At 42.1% G+C, this 19,671-nt stretch overlaps 1 protein-coding gene and 1 long non-coding RNA gene across 4 annotated transcripts; one reads left to right on the forward strand and one right to left on the reverse strand.

Annotated features, from left to right (window-relative positions):
• Window positions 1-1,604: 1,604 nt before the first annotated feature.
• On the reverse strand, window positions 1,605-18,899 carry LOC110521784 (fibronectin type III domain-containing protein 7-like). Its single transcript, XM_021599646.2, has 14 exons — window positions 18,780-18,899; window positions 18,407-18,422; window positions 17,898-18,155; window positions 17,285-17,545; window positions 16,329-16,586; window positions 15,808-16,062; window positions 15,247-15,501; window positions 13,089-13,346; window positions 12,648-12,905; window positions 12,202-12,456; window positions 11,632-11,892; window positions 11,266-11,295; window positions 11,074-11,111; window positions 1,605-2,008 (listed from the first exon to the last, which is right to left on the reverse strand). Exons 1-13 carry the CDS (start codon window positions 18,831-18,833, stop codon window positions 11,080-11,082), a joined length of 2,451 nt encoding a protein of 816 aa, XP_021455321.2. The 5' UTR covers window positions 18,834-18,899; the 3' UTR covers window positions 1,605-2,008; window positions 11,074-11,079.
• On the forward strand, window positions 13,275-17,906 carry LOC118945805. 3 transcript variants are annotated; one of them, XR_005040947.1, is made up of 6 exons: window positions 13,275-13,381; window positions 15,249-15,316; window positions 15,810-16,106; window positions 16,343-17,075; window positions 17,249-17,591; window positions 17,763-17,906. It is a non-coding gene; the product is annotated as an uncharacterized LOC118945805 (long non-coding RNA). The 3 variants fall into 3 exon arrangements; XR_005040946.1 differs by having other exon boundaries at window positions 16,343-16,898; window positions 16,998-17,591; XR_005040945.1 differs by having other exon boundaries at window positions 16,343-17,591.
• Window positions 18,900-19,671: the final 772 nt, after the last annotated feature.

A 19,671-nucleotide genomic window follows, 5' to 3' on the forward strand; every position in this document is an offset into this window, starting at 1 on the left:
TACTCCACTACATTCATAAAGAAAATAAATGTACTTTTTACTCCATACATTTTCCCTGACACCAAAAATTCTTGTTACATTTCAAATGCTTAGCAGGACAGGAAAATGGTCAAATTCACACACTTATCAGGAGAGAATCCCTGGTCATCCATTCTGCCTCTGATCTGGCCTGGCTATCCGTAAATTGAAAACAAGAAAATTGTGGCATCTTGTTTGCTTAATGTAAGGAATGTCAAATCAAAATCACATTTTATTAGTCACATGCACCGAATACAACATGTGTAGACTTTACAGTGAAATGCTTACTTACGAGCCCCTAACCAACAATGCAGTTAAAAAAAAGTCTGGGTAGCCATTTGATTAGATGTTCAGAAGTCTTATGGCTTGGTGGTAAGAAGCCTCTTGGACCTAGACTTGGCCCTCCGGTACAGCTTGCCGTGTGGTAACAGAGAGAACAGACTATGACTAGGGTGGCTAGGGTCTTTGACAATTTTTAGGGCCTTCCTCTGACACCGCCTGGTGTAGAGGTCCTGGATGGCAGGAAGCTTGGCCCCAGTGCAGTACGCACTACCCTCTGTAGTGCCTTGCGGTCAGAGGCCGAGCAGTTGCTATACCAGTCAGGTTGCTCTCGATGGTGCAGCTGTACAACCTTTTGAGGATCTGAGGACCCATGACAAATGTTTTCAGTCTCCTGAGGGGGAATAGGTTTTTTCGTGCCCTCTTCACAACTGTCTTGGTGTGCTTGGACCATGTTAGTTTGTTTTGAAGAGGGCACGACAAAAAACCCAGTCCTGGAGGGCCGACACACTTGTGGTTTTCATCCTGTCCTTCTAATAAGGGACTAATTCAGACCTGGGACACCAGGTGAGTGTAATTCACTACGAGGTAGAAACAAAAAAAGTGTTTTCGGCCCTCCAGGGCCGTAATTTAACAGCCCTGGAGGCAGACAAAAATCAGCGGCAGAGCAGCAGTTTAAGGGTTAAGAGTCTTACTCAAGGGCTTAATGGTAGCAGATGGCACCTGAGATTCTGATGTCAGAAATCCACTGGTTGCCAGCTCACTCCCACCAAATTTCTCCATCAGCCCTGGGATTTGAACCGACAACCCTCCGGTTACTGGCACTGGAGATGATGAATACATTACATTATTCATTTGTTTAAAAGGTTTCATCACTTTAGAATACGCTTTCTTAGGAGTTATTGCGTTCATGTTTGTACGAAATGCTTATTTGCATTTGATTATGTGATTAAATAAATTTCAGGCTGTATGAAGAACAACACAGCATGAACATTTGGAATTGGTTGCAGCCAGGTTGTGGTTTTGAGAGCTTCAAAGTTGAGAACCCATAGACCTTCAGAAGTGTGTCAATTTATTGGAGGAAGTATTAGAGGAGGTCCAGCCATGGTGGATTGGGAGTTGAAGGGAAGTGAGTGGTGATTGGGTTGTCTGCAAGTCCATCAAGGAGTGTGGTGCTGGAAGTGAAGCATGATGGGGTTGGGCTTGGAAAGTACTTTTCTATAACAGCCTGAACTCTTTTTATCAATCTCTGAAATGATATTACAAATATCCAATCAACAAATAATTAATGTAAGAAATGTGTTTTATTGAAAGGAATATGCAACAGTTTTATACAACTCAAAAAATACATACTCCAAAAATTCCTTATCTTTTAAGTAGCAGTAGTAGTAGGTACTTTTTATTGCATTTTGCTGACATAAAACATTTAATTTCTCATTCTTATTAAAAACGATGCAATCACTTAATAAAAAAAGTGTTAGATAAAAAATAAAGCTACTTATTCAGGATGAATTTGTTGTTTAATTCAGTATATTTGTTCAGATCAGTAACTGTAGATGTTTTGCACATCCAAAAAACAGGTCTTCAACTAAACTATAATGTAGGCTGGGATATTTTGTAGAGAGGTTCACTTCCTCTTGGGGATTAGGTAGACTTGTTGGGGGAATGAGAAGCTTGTTTCTGCTCCTCCTGATATCTACGGGACTGGGAACTGTGAAAGCAGAGAAGAATAACATGAAGGAAAAAAAACATTTATTATGCATGTTAAAAAGACAATTGCACTTCCTGATTTGGCCCAGTTTTGAAGATTGCTCATTAAGTAATGATGGCGGCCATGACTGAAGCCAAACGAGAGTTGTCTTGGTGGTGTGGTTTGATGTGGGTATGTTATGTTTGGATATTGTACCCTGGCAGGTTATGTTTGTCCCTCCTGAGTCACCATAGCAACAGCATAGCCATTTCTTTAAAATAGCCAGAATTAATTTAAGATCAATCAAAAAAGCTGTAACTAATTTAGACGTTTTAGAGGTCTTAGTAGTGCAATTTGACATCGAGCTAAGGTATTTGGTGCAGTATTTCTGAAGTTAAAACATGTGCATGAAAAACTGGTCAGTGCACTGCTTAGCATTCTTTCGAGTTGGGAAAGTCTGGCTGCGTGCTCAGGACTGATTTCTGAGAACAATAACATGTCTACAACTTCATAATCGGCAAGCAGTAAAACTATCATAGATAAAGCACAAGCTACACACTGTTTATCAGTACCTGAATCACTTAATAGCTAGCTAAGTTCCAACTGTTTGTCAATGAAGCTAGCAAGTAGTAGCGAGCAGGCACATTGAGCAGCCAGGCCACAATCAACTTATTAAGTCAATGGCAAATGGTGACTATACTTCAGTGCTGTTTAAAAAAACAAAAACGTTTACACTATCTATTATAGGCCTGCCGACTTTTGAAGATAGGACATTTCACTCCAAGCTATCTTGAATGTCAATGCTCCTCCCCTAGCCGGGTTAGCACCCCTACTTCCCACGGTTATGAATGCAACAGGTGGATTGATGTGAATATAATGTAGCCTATGGATCTGGGCTAATGCAAGTGGTGGGTTAAATCACTAGTAAGCCTAGTAGGCTGTATAGCCTGTTATCACATACTGTCATAAGCAGAGATGTAGTGCTGCCATAGCGGGAGGAAGAGGTGTCACTTTTTTCAGTTTGAGAATACACGGAGCTGCATGGTAAAATAATTGATGGAAAATTAATTTTGATAAATTCTAAATAAAATATATTTAGGCCTGATTTCCACTAAAATGCCATGAAAATGATAGAACGCCAAACTAAATAAATATGTAGGCTATAGATGCCTATTGGTAGCTAGCCTAAATGGCAGTCTGGTGTCATAGACTGGACCTAACATAGTAAACATAAATCCCGGAGACTCAAATGAGTTTGATATGTTGCGTTTGCTATGGTTACATAAGACAGATGGTTACTTAAGGCAAAAACGAAAGTAGGGTGGTTGCTCGGGGTGGAAGGTGGTTGTATAAAAGGAACGTCTAGCAAACAAAAGTTTACGAGTTTGAATCTTATCATGGACAACTTTAGTATTTTAGCTAATTAACTTTTCAACGACTTATTACTTTTTTTATCTACTTTGCAACTACTTAGCATGTTAGATAACCCTTTCCGTAACCTTAACCCTTTTAGCTAACCCTAACCTTAGGTTAGATTGGAAAGCTGCCTCGGTCATCCCCCTCTTCAAAGGGGGAGACACTCTAGACCCAAACTGCTACAGACCTATATTTATCCTACCCTGCCTTTCTAAGGTCTTCGAAAGCCAAGTTAACAAACAGATCACCGACCATTTCGAATCCCACCATACCTTCTTTGCTATGCAATCTGGTTTCAGAGCTGGTCATGGGTGCAGCTCAGCTACGCTCAAGGTACTAAACGACATCATAACCACCATCGATAAGAGACATTACAGTGCAGCAATATTCATCGACCTGGCCAAGGCTTTCGACTCTGTCAATCACCACATTCTTATCGGCAGACTCAACAGCCTTGGTTTCTCAAATGATTGCCTCGCCTGGTTCACCAACTACTTCTCTGATAGAGTTCAGTGTGTCAAATCGGAGGGCCTATTGTCCGGACCTCTGGCAGTCTCTATGGGGGTGCCACAGGGTTCAATTCTCGGGCCGACTCTCTTCTCTGTATACATCAATGATGTCGCTCTTGCTGCTGGTGATTCTCTGATCCACTTCTACGACACCATTCTGTATACCTCTGGCCCTTCTTTGGACACTGTGTTGTCTATCCTCCATACGAGCTTCAATGCCATACAACTCTCCTTCCGTGGCCTCAAACTGCTCTTAAATGCAAGTAAAACTAAATATATGTTCTTCAACCGATCGCTGCCCACACCTGGCCGCCCATCCAGCATCACTACTCTGGACAGTTCTGACTTAGAATATGTGGACAACTACAAATACCTAGGTGTCTGGTTAGACTGTAAACTCTCCTTCCAGACTCACATTAAGCATCTCCAATCCAGAATTAAATCTAGAATTTGCTTCCTATTTTGCAACAAAGCATCCTTCACTCATGTTGACAAACATACCTTCGTAAAACTGACCATCCTACCGATCCTCGACTTCGGTGATGTCATTTACAAAATAGCCTCCAACACTCTGCTCAGCAAAGTGGATGCAGTCTATCACAGTGCCATCCATTTTGTCACCAAAGCCCCATATACTACCCACCACTGCGACCTGTACGCTCTCGTTGGCTGGCCCTCGCTTCACATTCCTCGCCAAACCCATTGGCTCCAGGTCATCTACAAGTCTCTGCAAGGTAAAGCCCCGCCTTATCTCAGCTCACTGGTCACCATAGCAGCACCCACCCGTAGCACATGCTCCAGCAGGTATATCTCACTGGTCACCCCCAAAGCCAATTCTATCTTTGGCCGCCTTTCATTCCAGTTCTCTGCTGCCAATGACTGGAACGAACTGCAAAAATCACTGAAGCTGGAGACTCATATCTCACTCACTAGCTTTAAGCACCAGCTGCCAGAGCAGCTCACAGATCACTGCACCTTTACATAGCCCATCTGTAAATAGCCCATCTGTAAATAGCCCATCCAACTACCTCACCCTCTCTTATCCTACCTCATTTGCACATGCTGTATATAGACTTTTCTACTGTATTATTGACTATGTTTGTGTATTCCATGTGTAAACTATGTGTTGTTGTATGTGTCAAACTGCTTTGCTTTATCTACGGCCAGGTTGCAGTTGCAAATGAGAACTTGTTCTCAACTAGCCTACCTGGTTAAATAAAGGTGGGGGGGGAAATCATAACCCCTAGCCTAGCTAACGTTAGCCAGCTAGCTCACTTTAGCCACCTAGCTAGAATTCATAACATATCGTACGTTTTTGAAAATTAATGAGCATCTCGAATTTATGCACAGAATAATACAAAATGCTCTGAGACCAGGTTGTAAATGGTGGTTTCTTCCATGTATTCTTTCTCTATGGCGGTGGCACAAATGATGAACTGTAGGCGTGTGTGCAAAGACCAATCGATCGGAGGCTTGACCACTGTGTGGACCAAATCCAACGTAACAAGACAACCACAGGCAGAAAACTCCACCAGGGGCTTGCTAAAACGGCTGTCATCAAAAGAGTCTTCTACAACGCACTTGAACTCGCCCTACTGTCCGAGTACTGTCCTTACACCAACGAGATCTAGGATCCAATTCACCGCGTGTCTGCCATGAAGTTCCTAAAACTCCATAGACCCCCTTGCGCAGTGGAACCCAGAATAATACAGTGACCACTGCTGCCTTTCAGCACCACAATTCGAAGGCCGCTCAAATCGTTTAAAATAACCCTTAAAACCTTTTGTGACTAGGGGGCAGTATTTTCATTTTTGGAAAAATAACGTTCCCGTAGTAAACGGGATATTTTGTCAGGACAAGATGCTAGAATATGCATATAATTGACAGCTTAGGATAGAAAACACTCTAAAGTTTCCAAAACTGTAAAAATATTGTCTGTGAGTATAACAGAACTGATATTGCAGGCGAAAGCCTGAGAAAAATCCAATCCGGAAGTGCCTCATGTTTTGAAAGCGCTGCGTTCCAATGCGTCCCTATTGAGCAGTGAATGGACTATCAACCAGATTACTTTTTCTCCGTATTCCCCAAGGTATCTACAGCATTGTGACGTAGTTTTACGCATTTATGTTGAAGAATAGCCGTAAGCGGCTACATTGCGCAAGTGGTCACCTGATGCTCTCAGAGTGATTCTCGTGTAAAATACAGAGGTAGCCATTATTCCAATCGGTCCTATTGAAAAACCAATTGTCCCGGTGGATATTTTATCGAATATATATCTGAAAAACACCTTGAGGATTGATTATAAACAACGTTTTCCATGTTTCTGTCGATATTATGGAGCTAATTTGGAATATTTTTCAGTGATTTCGTGACTGCAATTTCCGGGTGATTTCTCAGCCAAATGTGAAGAACAAACGAAGCTATTTCGCCTACAAAAATAATATTTTTGGAAAAAATGAACATTGGCTATCTACCTGGGAGTCTCGTGAGTTAAAATATCCGAAGCTCATCAAAGATAAACGATTTAATTTGATTGCTTTTCTGATTTCTGTGACCAATTACCTGCTGCTAGCTGGACAAAATGCTATGCTAGGCTATCAATAAACTTACACAAATGCTTGTCTAGCTTTGGCTGTAAAGCATATTTTGAAAATCTGAGATGACAGGGTGATTAACAAAAGGCTAAGCTGTGTCTCAATATATTTAACTTGTGATTTTCATGAATAGGAATATTTTCTAGGAATATTTATGTCCGTTGCATTATGCTAATTAGTGTCAGTCGATGATTACGATGATTACGCTCCCTCATGCGGGATGGGAAGTCACTAGAGTAAGACTAGTAGGCGTAGGCCTCATCACTTATTATTATTATTATTACTAGCAATACAAATATGATTACTTCTCATAATGGTGCTCGCTGCTCATTTAATAAAGTTAAATCAAAGCTGAATCAGATTCTGACAAGATCACAATGATAAATTAGTATTTTACATAACAGATCCAAATATAATAATAGCATATAAGCAGGGGCATAAATTTCACTGGGGACGGGGACATGCGCCCCCCCCCCCCCCCCCCCCAAACACACACACATTCTGAAATTGCATTTTTATCCCCCCCAGTTTTATCATTGGAATGTGATATAAAACTAGGCAATGGTGTGGTTTACAAAAACACCTGTCATTTTTTATCTGAAGCTGCACATTCTTTCATTTTTTCTCATGCAGCCAAAACTCAACGCGCCGCAGACTTTGATTGAAACAAAATAGGCCTACAAGAAATGATAATAGTTTGTTAACTTGTTGTTGAAATGACGTATGTGCCCAGTGGATACCTTGTCTGGGACCTGCTGTTTCAACCTTTTCTCTCGCTCTTGCTCTCTCTTGCTCTCACGTGTATAGAAGAGGATGTTGGAGCATTTGTCAAATTATTTGATATCAGTTATTTTGCCACGAAGTCCCTCCAGTCCCCCTCCATATCAATCACTGATTGCAAATCTTCATAGTTTGTCACCAGATCTGATTAGCGGGGTGTCTGAGGACTCCAAATCACCCCCCCCCCCCCCCCCCCCCTTATTGGAGACAACTTCTATAGAATTAACAATACAGTGGCAAATAGCTGTATATTGCTATAATGAAAATGTTTTGGGAACAGTTGACAATAGGTTTTCCTCCAAAAAACGATTGAATTACATAAATCTTCATAGTAAGACACCAGAACCTGTTAACAGAGTGTCTGGGGATTCTAAATCACCCCCTTTATTGGCAACAGTTGTATATAATTAACAGTACAGTAGCAAATAGCTGTATAGTGCTATAACTTATTTAGTTTAAATGGTACAGAAGCAAACGTGTAGATCAATCAATCAATCAAATGTATTTTATAAAGCTCTTTAAAGTGTTTTACAGATACTCAGCCAAAACCCCCAAAAAAGCAAGCAATGCAGAAGCACAGTGGCTAAGAAAAACTCCCCAGAAGGCAGGAACCTAAGAACAGACCTAGAGAGGAGCCAGGCTTGGAGGGGTGGCAAAGTCCTCTTCTGGCTTTGCCGGGTGAAGATTTTATGAGCACATGTGGCCATTAAGGCAAGATCGTCAGTCAAGATGTTCAGAGATTACCAGTAAAGGCAAGTAATAACCATAAACACGTTGTAGTGCTGATCATTGTCTCTGAATATACTGAAATTGTCTTTAAGGCCTTCGACTCCTCTTTCTATTCTGGTTAGAGGCAGTTTTTCGCTGTTCTATGAAGGGAGTAGTACACAGCGTTGTATGAGATCTTCAGTTTCATGGCAATTTCTTGCATGGAATAGCCTTCATTTCTCAGAACAAGAATAGACTGACAAGTTTCAGAAGAAAGCGCTTTGTTTCTGGCCATTTTGAGCCTGTAATCGAACCCACAAATGCTGATGCTCCAGATACTCAACTAAAGAAGGCCCGTTTTATTACTTCTGTAATCAGCACTACAGCTTTCAGCGGTGCTAACATCATTGCAAAATGTTTTTCTAATGATCAATTAACCTTTTAAAAGGATAAACTTGGATTAGCTAACACAACGTGCCATTGGAACATAGGAGTGATGTTTGCTGATAATGGGCCTTTGTACTCCTATGTAGATATTCCATTAAAAATCATCCGTTTCCAGCTACAATAGTCATTTACAACATTAACAATGTTTACACGGTATCTCTGATCCATTTGACGTTATGTTAATGGACAAAAAATGTGCTTTTCTTTCAAAAACAAGGACATTTCTAAGTGACCCCGAACTTTTGAACGGTAGTGTATGTGCTGTCTTTCCAATTGATGTAAACTTTTCAAACAAATATTCATTTGAAAGAATCTAAAGACTTTCACAGTGTAGGTCTGTTGTTTTAACAATGTAATAACAATTTCAAATGTTATAAGTGTCTTTAACATTCAGTAACAGTAATAATACGTTTATAGCAGTGTAACAGAACTGATCTACCAAGGCACAGATGCGTTTCAAGAGCATAAACTATTTTGTTACTGAATCCTCAGACCTCTGACTGGGAGCAGCATGGGGGACGGTGTCATCTAGCGGAATAGAAATTAAACTATTACTCAGATATTATTTAATGAAGATTACTGAACTTCCAATCATTCATTCCTTTTCAACTAATTCATATTTAGCATTGTTTTTTTTAATACACATTTTGATGTCCCCTGATTTACATAATGTTAATTACCTTTTTGAACATGTACTTAGGGCATATTTAATTTAATTTACCCACCTTGGCAGAGCGCCTATTTACAAATAACCACCAGAACTCAACAATAAGCCTCAATAGCTCTAAAATAGCATGAAAAGTAGAGGGTAGGATTAGAGCAACAGAACGCATCTTAAAGCATCAATCAGCAGTAGAAACAACAGCAAAGTGGCTTCCCCGCACCTGGTTCAGTAAAAAGCTGAGGTATGGGACTGGAGAAATTGTATCATTCAAATTCATAGACAGAGCTATGGATGCAAGGATTGACCATCAATGATATCAATGTTATAGTTTTAACCATGTTTTGAGGCTATATTTTCTTTGTTTACATTTTCTTTGTTTACTAACATTGGATTAAAAAAAAGCTTAAATTTTTGGTTCTGATGGGGTAAGACATTTGAACTAAACTTATGAGTTATTTTCTTCTAGCCTTTTAAAACAGGCAAAATATACTACGATTTGTGAACTTGTGTTCAAGTAGAGGGAGGAATTTTATTTTGAAGCTTTTTGCATGATGTCGCTGATTTCACGGAGCTGTTCTAAGAGGCAGTTGACTATTAAAGAGTCAAGTGAAAATTTCACTGTGAACTCAAATGTAATGTGGAAATGTTGCCTTCCTTGCAATGTCTGTGTATGACCAGCAGAAGGAAACTGCTACTCTTAATCCCGAGAGAACCACTACAGCAATGCACTCAATAGGACTCACATTTACACCCTAAAGATATGAGTATATTTGTTGGGCCCCCATCCTACACACATTGGTCATTTTAAGGCAGGAGCGGACTGGGACCAGAAATTGGCTATGGCATTTCTAACATACCAGCCCATTTTTCCCTTGAGGCACCCACACTGGACCATTTTCTCCCCTCAAGGCCTCCACACCGGACCATTTTTTCCCCTTGAGGCCTGTGTTATTAGCCAGATAATTATAATTTCACCCCCCAAAAAAACTAGTTAGACAGGCCCATTGGGCAAAACATTCGCACAAAATGCCAGATGGCCAGTCTGCTCCTGTTGTAAGGTGGAGACTTGTAGGGAGGTGGCTATCTGAGTCAGTTTTTGTAATTCTCATAATAGTGTTTTATATCAACTATCTATTTAATAGAAAGTTTAATTTTCCCTATATCGATTTTGTTACTTCAACTATACTACAGCTGTCCCTGTAAAATAACACACCCTGATCTGTTGCACCTGTCTTTGAGATTGTCTCCACCCCCCTCCAGGTGTCGCCCATCTTCCCCATTATCCCCTGTGTATTTATACCTGTGTTCTCTGTTTGTCTGTTGCCAGTTCGTCTTGTTTGTCAAGTCAACCAGCGTTTTCGTTCTCTGCGCCTGTCTGTCTTTTTCTCGCCCTCCTGGTTTTGACCCTTGCCTGTCCTGACTCTGAGCCCGCCTGCCTGACCACTCTGCCTGCCCCTGAGCCTGCCTGCCGACCTGTACCTTTGCCCCACCTCTGGATTATTGACCTTTGCCTGCCTGCCGTCCGGTACCGTTGCCCCACCTCTGGTTTACTGACCCCTGCCAGCCTTGACCTGTCTATTGCCTGCACCTGTTGGACTGTTGTTAATTCAACGCTGTCTGCATCTGGGTTTTACCTTCATACCTGGTACACTGGATAGGTGCAGTGAAATGTGTATGTGCCAATAAAACATATAAATACTGTATATAAAGGTCTATGGCTGAAAACCCTATTCACTCTGACAGGGTATTGACCCATAAATTCAGTTTAATACTTCCTGTTGTGCTCTGCTGTGATTCGATCTGCCACTCAAAGACTATTTATTCCTAGAGTGTGTTCAGCTGGGATGACACAGGAGCTACTTTGGGAGATAATGGTAAATGCAGTAGTTATAGTATTATGAGTGTATGTTTGGATTGTGTACTAGGGGTGCTCTGATTCAAACTGATGAGAAATTGCATGATACATACCATCTGCTAGTCCAGACTTCTCTTTCCTCGATAGATTACTGTGGGAAAGAATATATTTGAGAAATGTTAGAGAAGTGAATACATTTTGCACTGATGCATAATTTCCCCTCCATTTTATCCCACAAAATACCATAGGCTTGAGTCTATGAAAACCAATACTAGGCTACAGATCATTTAGGAAAAAAAACATACCCATTCCAACATTGCTTCCCGAGCAGGAAACTGAAATCAGACAAGAATATGTTAATCAATCAATCAATCAAATGTATTTGTAAAGCCCTTTACATCAGCTGATGTCACAAAGTGCTGTACAGAAGCCCAGCCTAAAACCCCAAACAGCAAGCAATGCAGGTGTAGAAGCACGGTGGCTAGGAAAAACTCCCTAGAAAGGCCAAAACCTAGGAAGAAACCTGGAGAAGATAATAATCTGGTATATGCCAATGACTTTGTAAAACCATGCTATACAAACAAAGCAAAATGAACTTGACTGAAATGTAATTTCCTTTTAGATTATGTATTTAGATCTTTCAAGTGTTATTGTGGTATTGAGTAGCCTACCTGAGTACATCCTCTGGGGGCAGAACTGGACCATGGCTCCGTCCTGGGTGAGAGGGGCCACCACTACGTTGTAGACGTCCCCACACATGATCTCCGGCACTTCACAGGTGTTACCCCCGGGGGGAGGGGTGCAGGTGTAGTTGGACTGGCTACCAACCATCTTGGCTGTGTAGTTATGGAGACCGCCAGTGGAACGCCAGTATACACGCAGTGTGTTGTTGGCCATCCTGTACAGCTTCACGCCCGATGGACAACAAGCACCTGGGAGGGAAAGATAGTTCAGTAAGGCACTAGAGTGGCAACTGTGCAGGGCGCAATGGTATGTGGATGTTAAAATGTACTTGGCTATGATCAAACTCTGACACTCTTCTGTAACTTAATGCTATAGAAATGAATTGTGTGTAATTCACCTAGAGTGTAATTCACCTAGAGTCAGTAATTCACCTAGAACGTTTTCCATTTTTCGATTCCACTGACTCAGTGGTCCCATTGTTGCTATGATAGGTGCTTCTGTCTTTCACTAATTGGATGAGAAGCTGGGATATATTAGTCTATCTATCTGTCACTCACTGGATGAGAAGCCATGATAGGTGCACTCAGACATGTGTCCAGTGCGGCTGATGGCCTCCATGCTGACGGTGTAGTTTGTTCCGCAGGTGATGCATCCCATCAGGCAGTGGGTGTCCAGGGTGTGGCAGCGGGCGGTGCCTTTCGGTGAGGTCAGAGAGGTCATGTAGGTGTGTGTGCCTCTCGCCATCGACCAGGTGACATTTGTCATGGCCTGAGTCACCTGTTCAACGTTAAAGGTTGCCGGGCAACAGGGTGCTAGAGGGCGAATGGAAAGCACAATTGTGAGAAATGTGTACTTCTTTTTTTTTTTATCTATCTGCAGATAGCTGAATGAACAACTTCATAAAATGTTCACCACAACATCACCAGTAACAAGTGATACCAGTAGTCCAAACGAATTAACCAAAACCTTTCCCTTTCTCCATATAGTTTCCATGGTTCCCTACCTGTTTCCAGTGGAACACTGTAGCTGGGAAAACTGTCGCCCACGGTGGTGGTTGCTATGGCGCTGACCTCATAGACCTTGCCACAGGGCAGGTCAAGTATCTCACAGGACGTTCCTCTGGAAGTGCAGGTGTTTCTGTTGTCCTGGGCCACTACGCTCACTTTGTAGGTGGTACCTGCTCTGTTGGGAGTACTAAAGCTGACATTGACACTGGTGGTGTTGATCTGGGTCACATTCAGGATCTCTGGCATACAGGGAGCTGAGAAAGAGAAAGTGAAGGAGAGAGGAAGTGGCATGGGGAGGGTTAGCGTCACAGTGATCTTTTACCTGTGGGTGTAATGACACACATCATGTTTTCCCATTCATCCAAATAAACTGGTGATATGATTAGTTAGCAGACACTTTTCTATGTGGCAATTTTTCTTAAAGATGTTTGTGTTACCTGTCTCCTTAGTGTGTGATCTGCAGGTGTGGTTGCACCCTCTAATCTCATTACAGGGGATCACCACCACACTGTAGGGGCTGTTACAGGTGAGGTCGGAGAGAGCGCACACTGGTGCCGTGTCGTTACACAGGATGACCTCTGACCCTTCCACCGCCCGCGTCTCGTACACCTCAGCCCCGCGCACTGCTGACCACATGATCTCCAGGGTGCCGGGGGAGGCCAGGGAGATGAACACATCCTCGGGACAACAGGGTACTGGGGACGGACAGAGAGAGAGAGAGAGGGAGAGAGTAAGAAAGAGAGAGAGAGACATTGAATATATTTATTTCAGTATTTCTATCATTGTCAATATGAACTGACGTGGGCTATCTGAAGAACATCTATCAGCATTCATATTTATTTAGATCCCCCATTCAATGAGCTGATTATTAACTTATTTTTAAATTTTTTAAATAGCTTGATTTCAGAGGCACATTACAGTGCCTTGCGAAAGTATTCGGCCCCCTTGAACTTTGCGACCTTTTGCCACATTTCAGGCTTCAAACATAAATATATAAAACTGTATTTTTTTGTGAAGAATCAACAACAAGTGGGACACAATCATGAAGTGGAACGACATTTATTGGATATTTCAAACTTTTTTAACAAATCAAAAACTGAAAAATTGGGCATGCAAAATTATTCAGCCCCTTTACTTTCAGTGCAGCAAACTCTCTCCAGAAGTTCAGTGAGGATCTCTGAATGATCCAATGTTGACCTAAATGACTAATGATGATAAAAACAATCCACCTGTGTGTAATCAAGTCTCCGAATAAATGCACCTGCACTGTGATAGTCTCAGAGGTCCGTTAAAAGCGCAGAGAGCATCATGAAGAACAAGGAACACACCAGGCAGGTCCGAGATACTGTTGTGAAGAAGTTTAAAGCCGGATTTGGATAGAAAAAGATTTCCCAAGCTTTAAACATCCCAAGGAGCACTGTGCAAGCGATAATATTGAAATGGAAGGAGTATCAGACCACTGCAAATCTACCAAGACCTGGCCGTCCCTCTAAACTTTCAGCTCATACAAGGAGAAGACTGATCAGAGATGCAGCCAAGAGGCCCATGATCACTCTGGATGAACTGCAGAGATCTACAGCTGAGGTGGGAGACTCTGTCCATAGGACAACAATCAGTCGTATATTGCACAAATCTGGCCTTTATGGAAGAGTGGCAAGAAGAAAGCCATTTCTTAAAGATATCCATAAAAAGTGTCGTTCAAAGTTTGCCACAAGCCACCTGTGAGACACACCAAACATGTGGAAGAAGGTGCTCTGGTCAGATGAAACCAAAATTGAACTTTTTGGCAACAATGCAAAACGTTATGTTTGGCGTAAAAGCAACACAGCTGAACACACCATCCCCACTGTCAAACATGGTGGTGGCAGCATCATGGTTTGGGCCTGCTTTTCTTCAGCAGGGACAGGGAAGATGGTTAAAATTGATGGGAAGATGGATGGAGCCAAATACAGGACCATTCTGGAAGAAAACCTGATGGAGTCTGCAAAAGACCTGAGACTGGGATGGAGATTTGTCTTCCAACAAGACAATGATCCAAAACATAAAGCAAAATCTACAATGGAATGGTTCAAAAATAAACATATCCAGGTGTTAGAATGGCCAAGTCAAAGTCCAGACCTGAATCCAATCGAGAATCTGTGGAAAGAACTGAAAACTGCTGTTCACAAATGCTCTCCATCCAACCTCACTGAGCTCGAGCTGTTTTGCAAGGAGGAATGGGAAAAAATTTCAGTCTCTCGATGTGCAAAACTGATAGAGACATACCCCAAGCGACTTACAGCTGTAATCGCAGCAAAAGGTGGCGCTACAAAGTATTAACTTAAGGGGGCTGAATAATTTTGCACGCCCAATTTTTCAGTTTTTGATTTGTTAAAAATGTTTGAAATATCCAATAAATGTCGTTCCACTTCATGATTGTGTCCCACTTGTTGTTGATTCTTCACAAAAAAATACAGTTTTATATCTTTATGTTTGAAGCCTGAAATGTGGCAAAAGGTCGCAAAGTTCAAGGGGGCCGAATACTTTCGCAAGGCACTGTATGTGTGCTGGGTCTCTGGCACACCGCTAGACTGTAGAGCTAAAGCTTCTACTTACAGGTGGTGTAGTTGAGCACGGGGCCCGGTGGGCTGGATCCAGCCAGGCTGAAGGCGAACACAGTCATCAGGTAGGTGTATCCACACTGGCAGTGATAGTTACAGCTGGTGGAGCTGGTGTTGCACCTCTCCTCCTGACCATCATCCCTCTTGATGAAGGCCACGTAGGTGTCGGTGTAGGGAATGGCGTCCCACAACACAGAGCAATTACCTGCCTTGGTCTCCTCCACACGCAGAGGCTCTGGTGGGCAGGGGACTGAAGGGAAACACGCGGCAGGGTGTGCAGTTATTAGATGTTCATCATATGGTTATTACATGTCTGTAATAGTGGCTAAAGGTTGAGTTATTCATGTTACTTTCAATGAATTCCTGTGTTGTTAGTACCTTACATATGCATCTCAAGCATTGATGAAATAGTAGAATGATCTCAAGTGTATCAATATGCTGTGCTTTACATAGCAGGTTTGTGTCTTCTATTACTAGATGTCACAAACCTGCCTGATAACAAACAATCGATTTGTTTGCTTGATTGATTGACTGATTGATTGATATGTCTACGCACAGGTGATGAACTCCTCAGGAGCAGAAGGGATGCTGGGTCCTCCCTCGTTGATGGCTGTCACTGTGACGGTGTGTCTCTGGCCACACCCCACGGGGGCCAGTGTGCAGGCGCCGGTGGTAGAGGTACAGTTCAGCCCCTCTGAGCTGAAGGCCAGGTACTCCCCTGCCCCCTGAGATGGAGCCCAGGACACCGACAGACCGGCCTCAGAGCCCACCATCCTCACCTCCAACTCAGTGAGCACAGGGATGCATGGACCTGGAGGGAGGAGAGAGAAACAACATGAGCACACACACAATTAGGTACAGACCTAGACGAATCCTAAACGTGCTTACAAATATACTGCACAAATTGGCGCTCTTGCTTGCCATTTGCTCCACCTTATCCCTATCAGGTCTCGAAAAGGCCTCATTAACTGAAAGTTAAATAAAGCTAGATCAGGTTCATTTTCTGAAGAAAATTAAACAGGGCAGTGTAACACTGAAGAGTGTACTTGCTAACCAAAAATCCCCTCTCTTCCTTACGTGTGATCTGGCAGACGGTGAAGTCGTCTCCCTGTCTTTTCTCGGGGTCCCAGGCGTTGCCCTTGATGCAATAGGTTGTCCCAGCCTCCAGGCCAGAGAAGGTCACGCTGGTGTCAGTGGTGTTGAGCTTCACCCTGCTGTCTGAGCCCTCCATGATGATGCTAATGGTGTACAGGAAAACGTGGTCCACAGGCTCCCACTCCACCACAATGGTGTCATTGCTGGGAGAGGTGGAGTTGAGCTTGGGCGCAGCAACCACTTTAGGAGAGAGTCAGCAATGAGACATGTTATGTAGAGTGTGTATTTGTTTGTCTGTGTTGGGGGTGTTCATGGTTTGCCTTTTAATTGTGTGATATCATTCAGAAAGCTCTAAAGTGTATTTTCTGTTCTGTGGGATCACTTTACAATGTATTTCTACATGACTGAGATTTGAGACGATTAACATTCTCTCCCTCTCCTCTGCCTTCTAAAGAAGGTCAAACCACAACACAATAGGATGAAACTGCTGGTGGCTTGTTTTGGTACATGAAGATATCCGATAGGCTGACTAACTCAGGTCCTATTCCCAGGGTAACCAACGCAGTGTTCTCAGTTGTCAACCCAGTTAGGTTTATTCTTTGTGTATGGAGAGGGGTCAGATATAATTACAGCGGATACCTCCCTCCTCAGGGCAGCAAGATCATCTCACTAATAGAGGAAAGTACCGGATTTGCAATACCTCATCTGAAATCAAGTTTTTAAGGTCAGGTATGTAGCTACAATCCTCTTCCTGGCTTTGGCTCATTTACGTCAGCAAAGAGATCGAGTGACTTATGGTGGGGGCACTGGAGATAAAGGTTGTTACTGTTTTCCCTATCAATGACTAATTTCTTTATACCAGGCTTTCATACTCTTGTGTTTTTTTTTCTTTCCCCCAACAGACGGTGAATGTGAATGTGAGATACAAGGGACAATACCTGTCTTTGCTACCACAGGGAGGGAAGGCTGGCTCCTGCCTCCGCTGTTGATGGACATGACACTGAGAGTGTAGTCGGTGTAGGCCTGAAGGTTGAGCACGGTCCCAGGGGAAGAGGGCACCTCGGTTTCGTAGAAGAAGGACATGTCGGCGGTCTCGGCACGCAGGATGTAGGAAGTGGCACCGGACACCTGAGTGAACTCCACGGTCATGCTCTCACTCTGTTTTGATGTTGCCATGTTGATGGTGGGCACCTCAGAAGCTACAGAAGGAGAAAAAAACAAGAAGAGGGAATTGTTGAAACTCACGTAAGGAGATACCCACATGAAAATGTAAAGATTGTAACCAGTTACACCACAATAATCATACCTGGTTTTATTTTTCACTATAAGCCCACTGTTATAATACACTTTATATTTCTTATGAGAGGTTGTACCTTAACATTGCTCTAAAGACAAATTGTATATATTCCCTTATAGCTCTGATGAGAGAGAAAAACAGAACTGGCCCTGGAGCGGTGATTAATGACAGAATGTTACGAGATCACAACATAATGTATAGCCTATTGTTTCACCATCATCTCCTTAGGGTCACATAGTAGACACTGATTTTACCGGTGGTCTCTTCTACTTCAGCCTGGCTCAAAACATTCAGGCTGTTATCCATGGCCTCAGCCCTGATGATGTACATGTTGTTGGGGATTAGAGAGTTGATGGAGCCCATCACAGAGTTGGCACCGAACTGGGCGAAGGCTGAGGCATCCAGGGAGTTCTTGGAGGTTGCTGTGATCTTGTAGGAACTGGCTCCTGAGCATCTGCTCCACTGCACTGTCATACTCTTAGATGTTACGGTGAATATCGACACTGTGATTTCTATATGAGGTGAGAGATAGAATCACTGTCAAATGCTGGGTTCATGTCTGGATCAAATTAGAAAATATTATAGCACTACTATTGCATACATGTATTATAATTACATGATCATTCTAGTGTAATAATCAGGATTCTTTTAATCCACTTTCATCTGACCATCATTTTCTGCAGTTGAAAAAACTGTTTAGGAATTGTATTGTGGAATTGAATTGGAATTGAATTGTATTGCGACAAAAATATAAATGTTTTACCTGATGAAGCTGAACTCTGGAAGTAAAAACAGAAAAGGAAGTAAAAAATATATATAATACTTTTAAGGGAATGTAAAACAAATTATATTACACAATGTTCATACCATGAGAAGTTTTATGAAATTCAAGCAATCACTTTCCTGGAATGAATGTTCCCTACTCAAGGTTAATCTTACAGTACACCTGATGACAGGTATGCCAGTCAATAAGGCAGTGTTCCCTCTAGATAGCTCATTCCTTTTCCTCCAACAGACTATTCATGTTCTTCTGATGTTATTGCAATAGTAATGTATTTGAAATATATGCTATGTCCTACACAAATAGCACAGGTATAAAGCTTCACAGTAAAAAAAAAAGAAGTAATCCTTCTTACCTGAGAGCCTATGCCTATCAAGGCGAAAATCACCATCCAATGAATAAATCCCATTCTGTTTTTTTCTTCTTGATGTTATTTTTTTCTGTTGTTTCTTGCACTCCAGGGCTTCTCTTGATTAGTTGAAAGGAGCTATTTGAGAATTGCTTCACGTTCTACGTTTATCCTTTCTTTAACACATTTCTGGTCTGTGTTGACTGAAATACCTATATGTGACCCCGCCCACTGCAGCCAATCATTGGCAGGGCCAGAACAGCTACCTGCAGGCAGGGTTGTGTTCAGTTCGCTCCAACGTTTGCTATGTTTGTATTGAATGACACATTTCCCCCGAAACGGTGCACGGGTACGTTTCTGTTTGCTCCCGTTTGGTGGGTGTGGTGAGGTGTGGCCTGATCAATATGGGTGTGACCATATGGGTATGACATTGTCTCACATTTATTTTAGACTAACATTAGTTTTCAGCAGCCAATCATTGGCAGGGCTAGAATTTGTATAAACCTTGCTGTCTGTCTCTCTGATATTTGCAACATTGTTTCAATATTAAAATTTGATTTGATGTATCCAAATAAATGTTACAAGAAAACAGCATAAACAATTAAAAATGCAGCTACTGTTGTTATTCTGGCTGCACTGTTTGACGTGACTAAGTTAGCCATAGTTGGCGAGCTAGCAAGCAAGGGATAAGAACATTGCCAGCCAGTTTGGCAATAAAAAAATTGAACATTTCGAACAAAACAACAAGACTGAACTACTGGTTTGTGTCTCTGGCAAACGGATAGAAAACGAACGACCACCCGACTTGGGTAGCAACCCTAAATTTGTGTCGGGACTGTTTCTTGTGAAAGGATGAAATAGTATGAATAAATGCATCCACATTTTTTTTTAAATTAAA

This window comes from Oncorhynchus mykiss, chromosome 30 (genome assembly GCF_013265735.2).
Source record: "Oncorhynchus mykiss isolate Arlee chromosome 30, USDA_OmykA_1.1, whole genome shotgun sequence".
Classification (NCBI taxonomy): Eukaryota; Metazoa; Chordata; class Actinopteri; order Salmoniformes; family Salmonidae; genus Oncorhynchus; species Oncorhynchus mykiss.

Excerpts from the sequence above, each read along its gene's own strand:
- LOC110521784 (XM_021599646.2), bottom strand. The coding sequence starts at position 18,833 with ATGGGATTTATTCATTGGATGGTGATTTTCGCCTTGATAGGCATAGGC. Across the intron at positions 12,906-13,088 it reads ATCACACACTAAGGAGACAG|CTCCCTGTATGCCAGAGATC; the intron begins GTAACACAAACA and ends TCTCTTTCTCAG. Across the intron at positions 12,457-12,647 it reads CAGTGTTCCACTGGAAACAG|CACCCTGTTGCCCGGCAACC; the intron begins GTAGGGAACCAT and ends TTCGCCCTCTAG.